This window comes from Pelophylax lessonae (assembly GCF_965119305.1).
Source record: "Pelophylax lessonae genome assembly, chromosome: 3".
Classification (NCBI taxonomy): domain Eukaryota; kingdom Metazoa; phylum Chordata; class Amphibia; order Anura; family Ranidae; genus Pelophylax; species Pelophylax lessonae.
The window spans coordinates 89,140,861-89,160,565 of record NC_138770.1 but is presented as its reverse complement, the minus strand read 5'-3'; the positions used below and the strand labels follow the sequence as shown (position 1 = coordinate 89,160,565).

Below are 19,705 nucleotides of genomic sequence, written 5' to 3'. Positions count from 1 at the left end.
CTATCAAACCTCAAAATCAATTGGTCAAAATTGCATGCACTGGATGTTTCTTTGCCGCGAGAGGAAGTCTGTCACTGTCAAGAATCCTTTCCTTTTTCCTGGAAAGAGGACTCCCATCACTTATCTGGGGATACAGATCACCAGTTACATCACGGACCTGTATAGTCGAAACTTCCAAGTGGCCTTAACAAAGTGTAACAGGACGTCAAGTAAATGTGACAGGAAGTCAGGTAAATCTGTGAGTGTTGTCACAGATCGGAGATACAATTCACCAATTACTATAGGGTGTCGGCTGCAGAAGCCAGCAGAAATGTCTAAAGACGTTGAACAGACTTCAGCTGGTCAGAATGAGGGAGTTAAGGCTTCTATAATTTGTCCAAAGGAAGTCTATGGAGGGCTGCCTCCGGAAGCTGTCTCCTGAAGGCGTGAGCTGGGGATAGGAGAGCAGTCAGATGTATGCCTTCTGACGCTGTGTGGGCATGGGAGAAGACCCCCTGAAGTGATGTGCGCTAAGGAGGGTAAACAGTTGTAAAGACTTCTCAAGGTGAGAAAATAACTATTTCTATGTGGAAGAAATAAAGGAATGTTTGCCATGTGAAGAGACAAGCAAAGGGACATTCTCAATGTGAAGAGTAAAGGGACATGTTCAATGGACATTGGTTGTGGGAAGATAAAACATGGACTATTGAGTGTCCGCTGTAGGATAAGAAAGTCTGCCCAACAGTAGGTTGGAGACAGACTCTTAGGTAGGTTCCTGCGTGAGAAGGTAGCCACCCACAGTGGCAAGGATTTATTTTGTGTTTTATTTTATTTTGGATGTTTTTGCTGCATGCAGTCTGGTGAAGAAAATTGCATGAATAAACCACACTGTTTGCAACCACTTCTCGGCTATCTCCTGGTGTAAACGCACCCCCAAAGGGGTCATCCACGCCCGCCACCGAGCTACTCCCTAACATATGGTGGAGGTATGCAGTGGGCAGAAGCAGAGATCCCTGCAAGGAAGTGCATATGTTCTATGAACTTTGTCTGGTGCATGAGATTGCACAATCTATGTGTGCAGGAGAGGAGATCCTGAAAGAAAAAAAAAAAAAAAAATTTTTTTTTGAACTTTGTTGTGTCTAGTGCATGAGACTGCACAAACTGTGTGTACAGGAAAGGAGATCCTGCAAGAGAGAGAAAAACTACTTGTTTTAAAAGAGACAGTGGTCTTAAAAGTTTTGCTGGACTTTGAAACATTTTTTTTGTGGAGTGACCGAAGATGGGGCGGTCAAAGCGCCTGAAAGAGGCAAAGATAGCTGAAATGAGAGACCGGATTCTATGGATGGAGGGGATGTTACCTCCTGAACGAGCCCCACCCATGCCTGAACGGAGTCTGCCAAAGAGAAAGGTTGTTGTCCCTAGCAACACTGGGGCAAATGCGGATTTTCAGCGGAGTTTTGCAGCTCAACAACAAGCTCACCAAGAGGACATGGCAGGCTGGAAACAGAGACGCCAGCAGCAAATGGAGGAAACTGAGCATGTGTGCAGGGCTGAGCTGGATGCCGTGCAATGGAAAATGGAAGAAAAGGAACAACCCCTGGGGGTACAGTTACAGTGGGAAGAAACCACTGCTCTTCTTTTTTCCGAGTTGAAAAAACGTAGAAAGGCTATAATGGAGAAAGATACCATCCTCATGGAAAAGGAAATTGAAATTCAGACTTTACAGAAGCAAAGTATGTGTGAAATATTGGAGTTGCGTAATCAGCTGGAAAAAAGTCTTCAGTCTTTAGAAGCTACAAAAATAGACCTGCAGGGGGTGCAGGAACAGAATGTTGCTCTGAAAACGACATTGTCTCTCAGCTACAAGGAGAAAAGTGAAAGAGAGGCTAAATTACTGAGTACTGTGTATGAGCTCACCACTTTGAGCAATGTGGTAGATGAATTGTGTACGGACTGTGAAAGTTGGAAAGATGAAGCCCAACGTGTCCAGCAGCAGTTAAAGGAGAAAGAAGCCTGTGTGGCAGAATTACATTCTCATTCCCAGAAGCTAGCCAGTGAGGTGAAGGCTCTTATGCAGGGAAAAGGAGATTCGGAACACAAGAGAAAAAAAAGTAGAGGCACAGCTGCAGGAATCGCAAGTCAAGGTGTCAGAAGGTGACCGAGTGTGTGCTAAGCTGTCAGAGAAGGCAAACCGACTGCAGGTTGAGCTGGACAATGTTACAAATCAGCTTTCTCAAGCAGACAGCAATTCTAGAAAAATTGCCAAGGATTTCTCTATCTTGGAATCGCAGCTTCAAGACACGCAGGAACTCTTACAAGAAGAGAGGTGTCAAAGGCTGGGTTTTAGCACAAAGCTCAAACAAATGGAAGATGAGAAAAATGGCTTCCTGGAACAATTAAAAGAGGAGGAGGAAGCAAAGAAAAAACTATCAGAGCAAGTCGCAACATTGCAAGCTCAGATAGGAGATATGAAAAAACGCATGGAAGAAAGCGTTGCTTCATTAGAAAATGTTGAAAATGTGAAAAAGAAGTTTGATCAGATGCTTAGTGAGGAGAAGACTGTGTCTGCAAAATATGCAGAAGAACGCGACCGTGCAGAAGCGGAGGCGCGTGATAAAGAGAGCAAAGCCGTGTTCTTGGCTCGCTCCTTGGAGGAAGCTCTAGAGTGTAAGGCTGAACTAGAAAGAGTTAACAAACAGCTGTGTACAGAGATGGAAGATTTGGTCAGCTCCAAGGATGATGTTGAAAAAAGCGTTCAGGAGCTAGAAAAGTCTAAGCGAGCCTTAGAGCAGCAAGTAGAAGAGATGAAGACTCAGTTGGAAGAGCTTGAAGAGGAATTACAGGCGACAAAGGATCTTTCCCAAAGACGGGATAGTGTGCCTGATGCAGTTTTTAAAAGGAACAGTGTCTTGGGGTCTGTCCTGAATGAGCATCAGAAATTTGATGACATGTTGCTTGAATCACCCCTCTGGAATAAACAGTTCCTTCAAAAACTTCAAGCACTGGAAAATGTATCATTAGAGCTTCAGCAAACAAATGAGTTGTGTAAGAAATTGGATGATTTCTCAGTTCAGGCTGAAAACCTAGTGGAGAAAACTAAAGCAAGTGATATAAAACTTGGAGAAAAAAGAAAACACCACCTAGTGGAGAAAACTAAGGCTGTTGGTGAAAACGTGAAGCAAATGAATTTCAAGTGCCTTTCAGGGAATATTTCCAAAATGGAACTGGTGAAAGATAGGTGGCAGAAATTTGATCGTGATCTTGAGATTCATTCCATGTGGAGTTCAGATAAAGAAAAGGAACCAGGTGACCTTGAGCGGTCAAATATTTCAGCAGAAAGTGCATTGAAGAAACCTGTAATAGACTGTGTTGTTGCCTTTGACCCCTATGTTGGTGGAAGGAAAGTTGATGATGTTCTGGTTGGCTACTTCTGTGAAGAGTTTGGCAAGAAATATAAACTGGATATCAAATCAAATAGTAGGCCTTTACTGCGACTCGCTCAGGAGGGTGAAAAGTTTAAGAAGGAAAAGCAAAAAGGGACAGGCAAATCGGAGGAAAAGAAAAGACCCAGAATATAGAAAGGAAAGGGGGATGGGTGGGGGAGGGAAGAGTCAGAAAGTGAGTTGATCACACGGACCGGATCCACCAATCCAAGAATATGCTTATATAAGGTAGCCGACGGGGTTTCCGAGTTAAAGTGTCACATTTTGAAAGGATGCCCAAGGTTCCCAAACCTTTTCAAATGTATCTCTAGAGTCTTCCAAAATACTGAACATCTTTTCTTGTGTCATGATCCAGGAGATCTTTCGCTTAGCTGCATGGAAAGAGACAGAGAGTTGTTTCCACTGTCTAGCAATGGTGATTTTTTGCACCAAGGAAGACCAAAAAAGACAAGAGATTGAGTATGCCTGGGAACCTTAGGGATGCAGTGGTTCAGAAGGGCAAATTCAGGTGATTGTCTGAGCCAGACGCCTGAGATCTTACGAATGATCTGGAAGATGAAATACCATAATCTTCGGATTTTGGGACACTCCCAGAACACATGCATCAGGGTTAGATCACAGCCCCTAAAGCAGAGTGGGGAGGAGTTGGGGAAAATCATTGCCCTAAAGCAGAGTGGGGAGGAGTTGGGGAAAATAATTGCCAATCGGCTAGGCACCATATACCATCGCATTAGAACTTTGACACTGGCCTCCATGAGTGCAATATTGTGAATTCCTTCGAAAGGCTCGTTTGGCGCATTTGTGCCTGTCAGCGAGGTCCCAGTCTATATTCAGGTCCTGTTCCCATTTAATCATATAGGAGGCTTTGTCAGGAGAGTCAATTAGGGAAGCATAAATTAGGGATATCCCACCTCTAATATCCTGCAGCTTTGTGCACCATTGTTCATAGGGAGTGACCAAAAGAGTATCCTGTGACCCCACCTTTACGGCTTTGAGAAAATGTGAGATTTGGAAGAATTGGAATCTCTCCGAAGGCGGCATCTTTAGTTTATTTACACAGTGAGGGCCTGTAGAGTCAAAGAAGTGTCCTATTCTGTATAGGCCTTTGTCCGTCCACCATTTGAAGGCCCGGATGTCCAATCCAGGAGGAAAGTTAGGGTAGTGAAAGATATGCGTTAGGGGGACCATGACGAGGTGAGCTTATGAGTCCTATATATAGAATCACATAAAGTAAGCGAATGCGAGAGAGTGGGAGCTAGGATGGGGGGGGCGAGAGTTGGGGGAACGCCAAGCGAGGTAGTCAATAGTAAAAAGAGGAATGGCCTGTCTTTCCATATGAAACCAATCCGGTTTATCTCCCTTAGCATATATGATGGAGCTATCTGCGCTGCTTGGTAATATTTCCAGATGTCTGGAACCCCGAGGCCCCCTTGTTTCCTGGACCTACAAAGAGTGTTTCTATTTAGACGATGACCCTTCTTACCCCATATGAATTTGATAACGCTGGATTGTAGTTTCGAGATATATGATTTAATCACTGGAATAGGGAGAGATCGGAATAGATAATGGCTCCAGGGAAGGAGAGATGGCAGGTCATTTTTTCAGACAGGAATGGCCCTTTGAAGAAGTCCTTGACCACCAATTGTTCTCAAAAGGTACCCCCCTCCCCTATGAGAACCTTGTATCCATCTCCTGTACACTATCATTTCATTCTGGATATATAGGCAAATTAGGCATTTTGTTTCAGCCCAACCATCCCCCAACATATGGACAAGACAGCTCACCCCCTTTGAGACCCAATGCAAGTGACAATCCCCACAAAGACATCTAGTCTCACATATATACGCTCTAATATGGAGAGAGTCTTCTCCCATCCAAGATCCATCTCGAGCTGCCTGGGAAAAGGGAGCTACAAAAACCTTTTACTGACAAGGCATGAGACGCAATTTGTGCATATACTCATAAAGGCTCTCTGAATGTGGCGATACAAGTAAAAAATAGCAACTAGATGGTATCAGACCCTCTCCCTACTGCATAAATTCCCACAAAACATACCCAATGCATGCTGGAGGTGTGGACAAGCCGAAGGCACAATGCTCCACATATGGTGGCATTGTGCGCTGCTCCAACCATACTGGAAGGAAGTACATAACCTTATACTGCTCCAACCATACTGGAAGGAAGTACATAACCTTATACACCAAATTACTACCTTTTATCTAGACTACACCCCTGAGTAATTTCTACTACACTGCACGTCCTTACCTAAAAAAGTGTATTTTAAATCACTAGCCATGCATATAGTGAATGCGGCAAGATTGTGTATCCCTATACACTGGCGATCTACACGGGAACCAACAATCAGAGAATGGTTCACCAGACTTTCCAAAATGGAAGTAATGGAGGAATTAATTCACATTTCTCAAGAAAGAGTTCAAAAAATTTCTACTACCTGATCTTGCTGGTCCCACTTCAAAAGCACAGAGCAATATTGGTCCTATGCTCCGTAATGAGCTAGATTTGTATACTGTCACAATACGTTCGAGGCCAACCTCAGAGGAAGATTGTTACTCCGGACTGGCGTAGGAGTGAGGTACAAGACTCCCTCCCCCCCCCTTTTCTTTTTTTTTCTTCTTTCTCTTCTCTCTCATTCTCCTATTTCTCTTCTCTTTCTCCTCTTGTTAGCTTTTCCTAATCTTTCCTTGCTACTCCAGCAAACTTATTTAACTATCTAAACCCAGGGACGAGACCTCAAAGACGTTTCCCTAGACAATCCTAACCCTGGGGCCAAGCTTATTCTACATTGGTGGAATATCGTGTTCTATCTAGAAATCTCTACTAACTTGCTGGTACATCATTAGTTTTGTTGTTTCTAATTTATACTTGCAATAAAGTTATCTGTGATGGAATACCGTTCATGGCTCCCGCGTCCCCCATGATTTAGTCTACAGTTATTACTTGTCGACTTTGTATTTGACATGGGTTCATTACTTCTCTGTATGCATAATTGCTGTAAGAGGCTATGTACTTCCTGTTTAAATTGTACCATATTCCTCTTGTTCAATAAAATTATTTGTGGGAAAAAAGAAAACGTATGACCTCCTTTATGTCTAATCAGGAAAAACTGAATTTTTGTAAAATCTTACCTGTAAAATTCCTTTCTCTGAGTCCTCCGACAGTCGCCGCCACCTCTAAGTCATCACTGTTGGGTATTGTCTTCCCATCCGCAGGAATAGCTAGGCATTTAGACTTAGTCCAAAGACAAAAGGCATTAGCATATACACACCCATGGGGGCTGTCCCATCTGGTTAATACCCCCCCCTGCATCACCACTCCCAACTCAGTTTGGTAGCATAGCAGTAGGTAATAAGAACCCCAAAAGAGGGGTGGGGGCGGCGACTGTCGGAGGACTCAGAGAAAGGAATTTTACAGGTAAGATTTTACAAAAATTCAGTTTTCTCTTACGTCCTCCGACAGTCGCCGCCACCTCTAAGTCATCACTGTTGGGATGTCCCAAAGCAGTATAGACATGAGGGGTGGGAGACGCAACCGTAGAAAAGGCAACGCAGTACCCACATCAGAGAAAGGAATCTTACATGCACTGTAAGAGAACCAACTGGGCAACAGAAAAAAACAATGCTCAACAGGAGCAACAGCCCAGGAAAGCAAATGCCAACAGCCAGGGACCCAGAAAAAAATTCAAGGGTCCATCATGGCACTGCCGCACTGAGAACTTTGCGGCCAAAAGAAGCATCAGCTAAAGCCAGAACATCTACTTTGTAGAATTTGGAAAAGGTGTGCACCGACGATCAAGTCGCCGCCTTGCACACCTAAGCCACCGAGGCCCAATGCCAATAGGCCCAGGATGCACTCAAAGACCTGGTAGAGTGCGCCTTAACAGTGAAGGGCGGAACCCGTTCCTTCAAGGCATAAGCCTGCTCAATGGTCTGTCTGATCCATTTGGCAATAGTTGCTGCGGACGCAGCCATGCCCTTCCGAGATCCCTCAGGAAGGACAAATAGGGAATCCGTCTTCCGAAAGGATTCCGTAGACGACAGGTAAACCCTGATCGCCCTGACAACATCCAAGGAATGTAAGGCAATCTCCTTTGGATGTTTAGGCTTCGTACAAAGTGAAGGCAGGACAATGTCCTCATTAAGGTGGAACTCAGAGATCACCTTGGGAAGGAAGGATAGCGGTGGTCGCAAAAACCACCTTATCCTTGTGAATTATCAAGTAAGAGGAGCGGCAAGACAACGCCGCCAGCTCCGACACTCTGCGAGCCAAAGTGATCGCCACTAGAAAAGCAACCTTTTTCGACAACAGAGGCAACGAAATCTCCCTGATGTTTTCAAAGGGAGCACGCTGTAACACAGACAGAACCAAGTTCAAGTCCAATGGAGGTAAAGGCTCCCTTCTGGGAGGAGCCAAATGTCGCACACCCTGAATGAAGGTGCGCACCAAGGAATGAGACGCCACAGGGTGTTGGAAAAGGACAGCCAGTGCGGACACCTGGCCCTTTATCGTGGCCAGCGCCAGGCGCTGGTCCACTCCAGACTGGAGGAAAGCCAACACTCTCGACACCGAGTAAGAATGAGGGGAGAACCCCCTGGACTCACACCAGGCGAAATAGGCTTTCCAGGTACGGTAATAGATCTTACCAGAGGAGGATTTCCTAGCCTTGTTTAGGGTAGGGATAACCTCAGGGGAGAGACCCTTGTCCCTCAGGACCTGGGTCTCAACAGCCAGGCCTTTAAAGCCAGCGACTGTAAAGCAGGATGGAAGATCGGACCTTGAGATAGGAGATCTTCCCGTAGAGGCAGACGCCACGGAGGTGCCACTGCCAGGTGAACAACGTCGGCGAACCAGGACCGGCGAGGCCAGTCCGGAGCCACCAGAATCACCATGTGCGGTTCCGAGACCAATCTGCGGAGGAACCGGGATAGTAACTGAATCGGAGGAAAGGCGTACAGCAGACGATACTGATGCCAAGGGGCCACCAACGCATCCGAGGCGTCCGCCAACGGATCGCGCGTTCTTGCCACGAACCTTTCCACCTTTTGATTTAGCCGGGATGTAAACAGATCCACGTCCGGGGATCTCCACTTCGCACACAGCATCTGAAAGACCTCCGGGTGTAGGGACCATTCCCCCTGGCCCAGGGTCTGGCGGCTCAGATAGTCGCCTTGCCAATTCTCCACACCCGGAATGTGAACAGCTGAGATCGCCGGGACATGAGTCTCGGCCCAAGACAGTATGTCGGTCACCTCCCGGGTCGCTCGAGCACTCCTGGTGCCCCCCTGTTGGTTGATGTAAGCCACCGCGGTAGCATTGTCCGTCTGTACGCGGACAGGCAGGCCTTGGAGACGGTCCGACCACTGGAAGAGACGTTTGATCGCTCGTAATTCCAGCACATTTATCGGGAGGGAGGACTCCTCCTCCGACCAAGTGCCCTGGGCAGACAGGTTGCCCAGGACTCCACCCCAGCCCGACAGGCTGGCATCCGTGGTAACCACCGTCCACACCAACGGACGGAAGGACTTGCCTTCCGCCACCGACGGGGGCTGGATCCACCACAGAAGAGCCAATCTGGTCTGACGACTCAAGGAGACATCCAGATCCAAGGACTGAGGTAGTCTGTCCCACCTGGCCAGGATCTCCGTCTGGAGAGCCCGCGTGTGGAACTGGGCAAAGGGAATCGCCTCGAAGGCCGACACCATCAACCCCAGGCCCCGCATACAGGTCCTGAGTGACGAGGACGGGTTGTCCCTGAGGGACCTGAGCTCGTCCCGCAAAGTCCGGAGCTTGTCCTCCGGCAAGTACACCTTCGCCTGAGCAGAGTCCAGAACCATTCCCAGGTAGGGAAGGCGAAGCGATGGAGACAGCTCCGATTTTTGAACGTTGATGGTCCATCCGAACTCCTGGAGCGTCTGTACCGTGATGGACAGATCGGGCACAAGGTCCTGGCTGGCATGTGATCTCAGAAGCAGATCGTCCAGGTAACCCAGGACCGCAATGCCCTGGGCCCGCAGCAGGCCCAGAACCGGCGCCAACACTTTGGTAAACACCCTTGGTGCCGAAGCGAGACCGAAAGGTAACGCCACAAACTGGTAGTGGTCCTCTGCGATAGCAAACCGAAGGTAGCGCTGATGACCCTCGAAAATGGGGATGTGCAGGTACGCATCCTTCAGATTTATCGAAGCCAGGAATTCTCCTGGACTCAAGGAGGCCACAACCGAACGGAGAGACTCCATTCGAAACTTCCGAACACTCACGAAGCGATTCAGCGCTTTCAGGACCAGAATAGGACACACTTTGCCCTCCTTCCTGGGCACAGTGAACAGATTGGAATAGAACCCCTGAAACCTGTCCCGATGAGGCACTGGGACAATCACTCCCTGAGCAAGCAGGTCCTGCACCGCTTGATGCAAGTCCTGCAGACGCCCCGGAAGCAGATGAAGATTGAAGGGAAAGAATCTGTCCGCCGGCCGGGAAAGGAATTCGATCTTGTAACCTGACCGAACGATTTCCTGAACCCACCTGTCCGATATCCGAAGCAGCCAAGGTTGGAGGAAACCGCGCAAACGTCCCCCCACCCCTGAAACGGGTGAGGGCGCCCCTTCAGGCAGAGGTGGATTGACCCGCCGAGCCGGCATTGCCGGCCTTCTGCTTACCCGCCCAGGGCTTCTTCTGGTTGCCCTGGGCCTTGAAGGGCTTGCCCTTGGATTGTTTCCGAAAGGCACGAAAAGGACCCCTGATTGGATCTAGGCGCAGAACCCCGCTTGCCTCGAAAAGACTTGTGCTTCGGGTTCTGGGGCAGCATAGTGCTCTTGCCCCCCCCCCCGTGACGCCTTTCACCAGGGTGTCCAACGCCTCGTCAAAAAGGCGAGAGCCAGCATAGGGAAAATCAGCAACAGTTTTCCTCGAGGACTGGTCGGCCGACCAGCTCTTTAGCCATATCAGTCGCCGGTTAAGCACCGCGACACTAGAGAGGCGAGCCACCAAGGGAGCCTCATTCAAGACTGCATCACACAAGTACATGACTCCTTGGTGGATCTGATCCACCATTTCCAGCCGGGCAGGCGGCACGTCATCGGACACGAGATTGCTCCTAAGCATCTTAGTCCAATCAGCCACCGCCTGAGCCACCAGAACGGACGCGAAAACGGGTTTGAGCAACGAACCCGCCACCGTATAGGAATGGCGAGCAAGAGACTCCAACCGCCGGTCCATGGGATCCCGGAAAACCGGGGTATCCTCAGTAGGAACCAAGGTAGCCTTGTTCAACACGGCCACAGTGTGATCTACCTGTGGAGGCACACACCATCGTGATTCCGTAGCCGGCGCAAAAGGATAAAGCAATTTGAACCGACTAGGTACCAGGAATGGACGTTTCAACGTGTGCCACATTTCATTAACAGTGTAATGGAATTCCGCTGGGCAGGGGAAAACCTGCGCAGACACAACGCCCGGAGGACAGGGCTCATCCTCTAAATGCAAGGTTTCCTTAACAGAAACAATTAACTCATCCATGGTTGCCCATTCTTCAGGTGACCCTGGGGAGGAGGTATCAACCCCCTCCAATTCAGCCTCCCCCTCAGACCCGGGGGGTCCAAGGATGAGCGGGACACTGAAAAGGGCACGCTCGCAGCAGCCATATCCCCATCTGAATCAGAAGAGAGAGACAGACTTGGCCTCTTTCTCGCAGCCCGTTCAGACATCAGCATTTCCATATTTGCCACCAAAGTCGTCACCACAGCAGCCAGATCGGGTCGCAGCGGAGCCACAGGAGAACTGGGGCCCCCCACTAAAGCTGGAGGAAACTTGCTTTCCTGAGAATCCATAGCTCAAGTTATCAGAACAAACTACAGTGCAAAAAAACAGTGTACTGTCCCCTTTATGAACGCTGCGGTGCGCGCAGCCCACCGCTACTGCTACAGTGATAAAAGACCCCCAAAGGAGAAAAGAAACTGAGCCAGAAGCGATAGCACAGAGGGAAATTGAGAGTGATAACCTGCAGAGCTCGCAGAGCGTTGCCACCGATGTCCTGCTGCTGATGGAAAGGAAGTGCTGCTGGAGTAGGCTGGACTATATGCCAGACCCTGGGAAAATGGCTGCCCCATAGGGATGCATTGGAGGCTACGCCAAAATGGCCGCCGACATGCGGCCGGACCGATCGTTCCACCGCCCACAAACGTCTGCGCCCCCAACAATACACCTAAGTGACACAGGGACAGGGACCCCCGGGCAACATACAGTAGCTGCACAAGCGATCCCCACAGGGATCGCACAGGGAGTCACACAGGCACAGACATGGGGAACACACAGCAACACAGACTGCCACCCCAGACAGAGGCCCCACACAGAAGTACTTACCTGTACCAGATGGCGCGGGGAGCCTCTATGCACGGAAAACCTCTGTCCTCATCTGACAGTGAGTGCCGTGAGCCAGGGACATGACACTGCAGCACCGCAGACGAGTCCTGTGAGGTAGCCACCTCACGGCTGCATCCCTGTTGCGAACAGGGATGGGTCGTTTGTAATGCCAGGGCGAACCATAGCTGAACGCTCGATGGCGGGCTGGGGGTCCATCTGACCCTTTTGCTCTGGAGAACCAGGGCGGTCAGTCCGAATCCCAGCACCGCATGATCCATCTTCATCCGAAGAAAAGACTAACACTAGAAGCTGACAAAATAAACAGCTAGTAAAATAAGAGAAAAAACTGACATTTTCAAAGAAAATCAAATAAAAGATTAGGAAGGCTGAGACTGAAGCCCCAGCACAAGGGAAGCCTGACTATTCCTGACGCTAGGCAGATTAAAACTGAGTTGGGAGTGGTGATGCAGGGGGGGTATTGACCAGATGGGACAGCCCCCATGGGTGTGTATATGCTAATGCCTTTTGTCTTTGGACTAAGTCTATATGCCTAGCTATTCCTGCGGATGGAAAAACAATACCCAACAGTGATGACTTAGAGGTGGCGGCGACTGTCGGAGGACGTAAGAGAAATCTGCATTTTACAATCCCTTGTAGACAAGCTTGCAAATAATCTCCTTTGAAATGTTTATTTCAAAAACCATCCACAAACAGGTTAGCCCACAACTATGAAGGTAGATATCTACCTCTTGCACAGCCTTTTGATGTGTAAAATGAAGCTTATCTAGTCAATCATGTGTGCTACCCTCACATATCTATGTATGCATTAAAGACAGTATATACTGTATAATATACACTATATTGCCAAAAGTATTGGGGCACCTGTCCTTATACGCAAAGAACTTTAATGACATCCCAGTCTTAGCCTGTAGGGTTCAATATTGAGTTGGCCCACCCTATGCAGCTGTAACAGCTTCAACTCATCTGGGAAGGCATCCACAAGGTTTAGGAGTGTGTCTATAGGAATGTTTGACCATTCTTCTAGAAGCGCATTTGTGAGGTCAGGCACTGCTTTGGGATGAGAAAGTCTGGCTCGCAGTCTCCGCACTAATTTATCCCAAAGGTGTTCTATCGGGTTGAGTTCAGGCAAGTCAAGTTCCCCCACCCCAAACTCGCTCATCCATGTCTTTATGGACCTTGCTTTGTGCACTGTTGTGCAGTCATGTTGGAATAGGAAGGGGCCATCCGAAAACTGTTCCCACAAAGTTGAGAGTATGAAATTGTCCAATATGTCTTGGGACACTGACGCCTTAAGAGTTTCCTGCACTGGAACTAAGGGGCCAAGCCTAACCCCTAAAAAACAACCCCACACCATAAACCCCTTCCACAAAATAATTTGGACCAGTGCACAAAGCAAGCCTTCTCAGAAAAGTTGAAGTTGTTATAGCTGCAAAGGGTGGTCCAACTCAATACTGAACCCTACAGACTAAGACTAGGATGGCATCAAAGTTCATGTGTGTAAAAAGGCAGGTGTCCCAATACTTTTAGCAAAGTGTGTATATATAATCATAAAATGTGGTTATCAAAGTAGGAGGAACAGAAAAAAATAGCAATAATGGCAATATTTGTTATAATTTTATTATTTTACTCTTCTTTATTATCTCCAGAAAAAGTTCAGCAAGAGATCGCCAAAGTTGTTGGGTTAGCACAACCTACGTACAGCCATCGTGGACAGATGCCTTATACGAATGCCGTCATACATGAGATCCAGAGGTTTGCCGACATTGTACCACTCAATGTGCCTCATGAGACAACTAAAGATGTCACTTTTAGGGGATATTTTATCCCAAAGGTAGCTATTTTAGATCCTGTAAAACTGTATTATGAGCTACTAATACATAGCATTAAATAGAAAACATATTTTCAATGAGTTAAGATCAAAACAGTTTACAAAACTACAAAAGAGTTTTTTACTTACACCCGGTTCTTTTTTTTCAAATAAACTATAACAGTAAGTACCTCCCATCTCATAGAATCATTTTTAATTAATAATAAAAAAGTTATTTTCTATTTATTATAGGAAACCTATATAATCCCTCTATTATCCTCTGTATTGCGGGACAAGACACAATTTGAAAAGCCTGATGAGTTCTACCCAAATCATTTTCTAGACTCCCATGGAAATTTTATAAAGAAAGATGCCTTCATGCCATTCTCTGCAGGTTTGTATTAATCTCTGCTTCATCTTTATAAAGGGCCTCATTATAACTGGAAATGGCTGTAATCAATAGAAGCCAATCAGATATTTGTACATAGAATTTGTTATGCAATTGAAGTCAAGAAGCGTATTTTAAGCGTGTCACATTGCCCATTATAAGTGTCACGTTGACAGGCCTATGATCTACTTGATAGTATCAGGAAAGATGCTATAGTATAGGTCAATGGCATCCTTATCTCTGTGAAATAGCTGCCACACATGAATTGATATGATCCCAGAATCGATCGTTGGAATTAGTGATTTCTCAGTCAATTTTGACTCGGATAACTTGATTGGCTAAGGTACAATATTGATGTTGGCTTCTGATTAAATATTTAGGTCTAATAAATAATAATTTTAAATGAATCAATTACACTTAACTGATAAAAGATGTGATAAACAATACCATGTTTGTTGCATTGTTCTATTTGATGAGGAATTGTATGTTTGCCATCCCTCGTTCCAAATTTAATAAGAAATTACTGGCCACCTTAAAGTCAAAATGTTTTTTTTTACTTTATTGCATTTACTGCATTAAGGTAAAAAAAAAAATTGCCCGCTATCTAATCTAAGCATCCCTTAACACTCACTGACTCCTGTCCCCGCTCTTGTGCTGTTTGGGCAACAACACCACTCCTCTCACTTCCTGGTCTTACAGAGATATTGAGGGCAATGGGAACAATAGGCTCCTGCTGCTGTCAATCAAACTCCTGTGAGTCTATAGACACACACAGTGCTTACCGGCAATGCTGTGTGCCTCCATAAACACGCACAGCTCTTACAGGCGCTATGTGTGCCTATAGACTTCCAGCTCAGGAGCACACACGTACGACTGCCTCTATAGCAGAGCGGGTAGTGCCAGCTGGGGACTGCCAAAGTGGAGGCATGGGACTGCACTGTGCAATATGGTTGCAAAAGCAGGTAGGTATAAGATCTTTTTTAGTTTAATAGAAAAAAGACAAAACAAACAAAAACAAACAAAAAAAAAAACACCCTTTATTATTATTCCGGACCACCCACTGTATAAACACGTCATTACTTTGACTTTAAATACCGGGGATATGGCAGTAAGTAGCTGCCATAACCCCAGTAATTTTTTTATACAGTGGGCCATTCGGTATCTGATGAAAGTGGTCACAGGGGTGGAATCGCCATGGGATCCTTTTTATTGGCAGCAGGAGAGGTGACCCCTTCTGCAGCTTTCTGGTCATTTCCCCACTTACTGGAACCATCGGTAAAGGGGGAAACAATCCGATCTGAAGTGATGGGCCGGAAAGTCGAGTGAGGGCACGTCTGACGTCACTTCTGCCTAACTGTCTTAAAGGGACACTTTTTTTGTGTGTGTGTGTGGGGGGGGGGATGTAAAATGAATTTTTTTCTTTTTGCTTTTAAGTGTATATATAAGATCTGAGGTCTTTTTGACCCCAGATCTCACAATAAAGAGGCCCTGTCCTTCTTATTTGGATTGCAAGGAATGTTTACATTCCTTGTAATAGGAATACAAGTGATTAAAAAATAAAAATAGAAGGGACAGTGTAAAAATAAAAAATATCAATCTCTCATACCACTTCATACATCACCTTGACTATTACCCTTGCACCTCCCAATACAATTGACTGAACATCCTTTCATAGGTTCATCCTTGCTATGCTTCAGAATCGCCTGCAAAGCAGGAACCCTTTCATCATCACCGAGCCCCCTTACCCCATTAAGGGACAATCCAGATTTCCCTACCATTAAGACGCACTTATTCCTATCCAAGAAATGGCCCTACAGAGACGTCCTCTCATGTCACTTTTTTAATAAGGGCAAAATCCTTTCACTTCCCCAACTTGAAGCATTTTCCATGACAGGCTCTTTTCCTTGGTGGACATATGAGCAAATTGAACACTTTCTCAGATCGTCACCAAGGAATTTGCATATTACAAGGCCGCTTACTGACTTTGAAATCCTATGTACCAAAACCACACATCAACGTCACCTAATCTCTACACTATACTCCCTGCTGACAGAAACACCATCGCACAGTATTGACACGGCACAACACTCCTGGGAAAAGGAGCTTAAAATCTCTCTCTGATGATGACTGGGAAACTATAAACAAATTTGCCCATAAATGTTCCCTTAATGTAGCTATACAGGAAAGCGCTTATAAAATGAGATCCAGATGGTACAGAACCCCAAACTTGATAAATAAATTCTACCCAAACTGCTCTAACCTATGCTGGAGATGTGGACGTGAAATAGGGACCATGTTACATATTTGGTGGAGCTGTGAACCTTTGCAACCATATTGGAGATCAATACATGACATTATATCGCAGGTCACATCATACTCCCTAGACTAATCCCCGGCTCAATACCTGCTCCACCACACATCCCTTTCTAAACGAGAATATTCTAAATCTCTCGCAACGCACATTGTTAATGCAGCTCGCCTCTGTATACTAGTCCTCTGGCTCTCAACACATGCGCCAACTATTGCGGAATGGTTCAACAGACTGAAAAAAATAGGAGAAATGGAAGAGTTAATTCACATTGTTCATGAAAGATTGCATAAATTCACGATCACATGGGCTTGTCGGTCCCATTTTAAGACCTCGGACCGATACAAAGAGTTTGTATAAACTTTCTTATATTGTCGATCGACAAATAACATTGCTCTCTCCCCTTCCCTTACCCTCCCCCCTCTTCACTTCCCTATCCTCCTTCCCCTCTTCCCTATCCCCCCTTCCCCTACTTTTTGTTTTAATCTCGCTCTTCTCTCTTCTTCATCCCTAGTCTTTTATTTTTCTTCTCTTATATAACTGTACTATTCCCTACACTTGGATATTCTCATAGCTGACCTCTGGATCAAAAGGAACGATAGATAAGCTGGAGTTTAGTTATGGAATGCGTTGAAGTTTACTGTGTTCGATAATACAGATGTTATCCCATATCGCTCCCTCTATTGTTCTTGATCATTACCATGACCACGTTAAAAATATTCTTTATTGTATGCTGTTCCTAATTTTCCATGTAAACTGCAATTTCAATAAAACATTTACGGAAAAAAATAAATACATAAAAAGTAAAGTAAATAAGAAAAAAAAATTAAAGCGCCCTGTCCCTCCAAGCTGGTGCACAGAATCGAGAGCCTATGTAAGTCGCACCCACATACCACACATGTGAGGTATCTTGCAATCGTTAGATACCTAACATGTCATGCTTTAAAATTGCTCTATTTACTCAGCGTAACATCATCTTTCACATTATACGAAAAAAACTTGGGCTATCTTTACTATTTTCTTTTTTATTAAAAAAAGTGTTTTTGTTTTTTTACCAAAAAATTTAGTTTGTAAGACCAATGAGCAAATATGGTGCGACATAAAATATTGCAACAATCTCCATTTTATTCTTTACGGTCTCTGCTAAAAAAAAAAAAATATATAATGTTTGGGGGTTCCAAGTAATTTTCTTGCAAAAAGTACTGATTTTAACTTGTAAACAACAAATGTCAGAAATAGGCCTGGTCCTTAAGTGGTTAAGCTCAAATATATGAGTTTAGGACTTTCACAGGGGCTTCTCGTTCTCCTTCCTGGTGGGCAAAACAGAGCAGCAAGAGGATGGCATTAAAATTGATTTACCCTGTTACGGCAAAGCACAGACAGAGAAAATAAGCAGATGAATCCTGAAATTAGTTATCACATCTCTTCATTAATTCACTTTGTTCATCATCTATGCAACTCTTCTTTCTCTCTCCTTTCAGGAAATAGAGCCTGCGTTGGAGAAAATTTGGCTAGAATGGAGCTTTTCATTTTCTTTACCAGCTTGCTGCAAAAGTTCACATTTCATTTTCCCCCTGGAGTCAGCGATTCAGATCTAATGCCCGATGTTGGATTTACCAATATGCCAAAACACCACAGCATTTGTGCTCTTCCCCGGTTCTAGAATAAATGTGCAAAGCTTTAAAGAATAGGAATTGTTGACATAGACTTCTGCACACTTCTATAAACTGAAATTTCTCTATATAGTAACTGTCACTTTATACACCTTGATTATTTTGATTTTGAGATTTCCTTACTATAATTCCAAATTCTGTTCTTGCCCACTCTGAAGATTTAAGGATCTACCTTTTGTGGTCCAGCACCACCAGTTCACTATTCCATCATATTAATGTCCAATAGGCTTAAGTGGGAGTCTTCCATAATGGGCGCAGCAGGTGTGCAGACCCAGGAACTCAGTGCAGAGATTCGGGCAATAGAGTCTATAAGAGATATAAGAAATTGTCATGTGATCTATCTCTTCAGTATCTACCAAAAAGTAATTATCAATTTTTAGTGAGCTAATCCATATCATCTGGTTAGATGGAATATCAGAAGAATTTGCATATATTGTATATCCCTTGTTCCTAGTAACTGACAAGGCTCCATTTTCATGTGTGCTAGTGAAGAATTTCTAGGATGTGTATATATGCGCAAGTTCTTGCACACTCCTCCCTGGGCCTTCCTTGTTTCCACCCCTCCCCACCTCCCAGTACCTTTCTTTTAGAGACTATAGAAACATATCATTTTGTGGTGATATATAGGCCATTCTTATTATTATTATTTTTAAAATATAAAAGAAATGCAGTTAAATTTACAAACCATAAGAAATATACAACACCTTATAAAGTTCTCTAATACAGCCATTAAGTGTATTGTGCACATTAGACGGTTTGCTATTTATATTTCTAATGCGGTGTACTTAAACATGTATTATTAACATTTTTGTTATGTACTGTTCCATATTATAAAGCTGGAACCTTTACAAACTTGGCAGACAGTAGAAATCCATATATTCTGAATTGTATTACTGCATGTGGCAGGATAGAAATCATCAAAAGAACAGAAATTTGGGGGCGTGACCAGAAGCCGACCGAGATGGCTGCTTGCTGAAACAGCTCCAGGGAAGAGCGATTATCCAGGGCAATAGCGATGACACATACCCCACTCTAAACCAACCAGTCATAGACACTACTCTTAAGAACATGCTCCTCATATTGCAAAATTCCATACCTTCTGAAAATACTAGATTAATGCATAACTTTTCAACTGAAGTCTTTTTTGGGAGAAAGAATCACCACTATAGTAACAAAAATGGGAGAAGTAACATCTTCCTTTATTAATTTAGTGGATGCACACAGTGAAGAAGCTGGGGACATTGAATGGATGAAAGCAAAAATAGCTGATCAGGAGGACTGCTCCAGAAGAAATAATTATAAAAATTAGAGGTATTCCAGAGTCCATCCAGCAATCTGCATTAAAAGAATATTTCACACAACTAAGGGCCACTTTCCTTCCTGACACACCCCCGGGTGAATTGATTATTGATCGCATTCATTGACTGCCGAAACCATCACACCTCCCAGAGATTATACCAAGAGACACCATCGTCTGCATACATTTCTTCCACGTAAAGAAAATTTAATGTGGGCCACATGTAACCAGGCAGGCTGTCCCCAACCATACACCAATTTGGCTTTCTTTGCGGATCTGTCCAAATACACTATGATGTAGCGCAAAAACCTATCTACCATCACTAAGTCTCTCAGAAACCACCACATCCAATATAAGTAGGGTCACCCAGTTAAGCTGATCATCACAAAGGAAAACAGATCTTACTCAATTCA

At 45.1% G+C, this 19,705-nt stretch overlaps 1 protein-coding gene across 1 annotated transcript in view; it reads left to right on the top strand.

The window, feature by feature from the left end:
• LOC309550378 (uncharacterized protein) overlaps nucleotides 1-17,985 on the top strand; it is a gene marked incomplete at its 3' end in the record, with an annotated part of 165,208 nt that extends 147,223 nt beyond the window's left edge. The window contains exons 16-18 of the mRNA XM_082250773.1: nucleotides 13,466-13,650; nucleotides 13,879-14,020; nucleotides 17,804-17,985. Coding sequence (XP_082106899.1) covers nucleotides 13,466-13,650; nucleotides 13,879-14,020; nucleotides 17,804-17,985 — 509 coding nt within the window. The remainder of the gene's footprint in view (nucleotides 1-13,465; nucleotides 13,651-13,878; nucleotides 14,021-17,803) is intronic.
• Nucleotides 17,986-19,705: the final 1,720 nt, after the last annotated feature.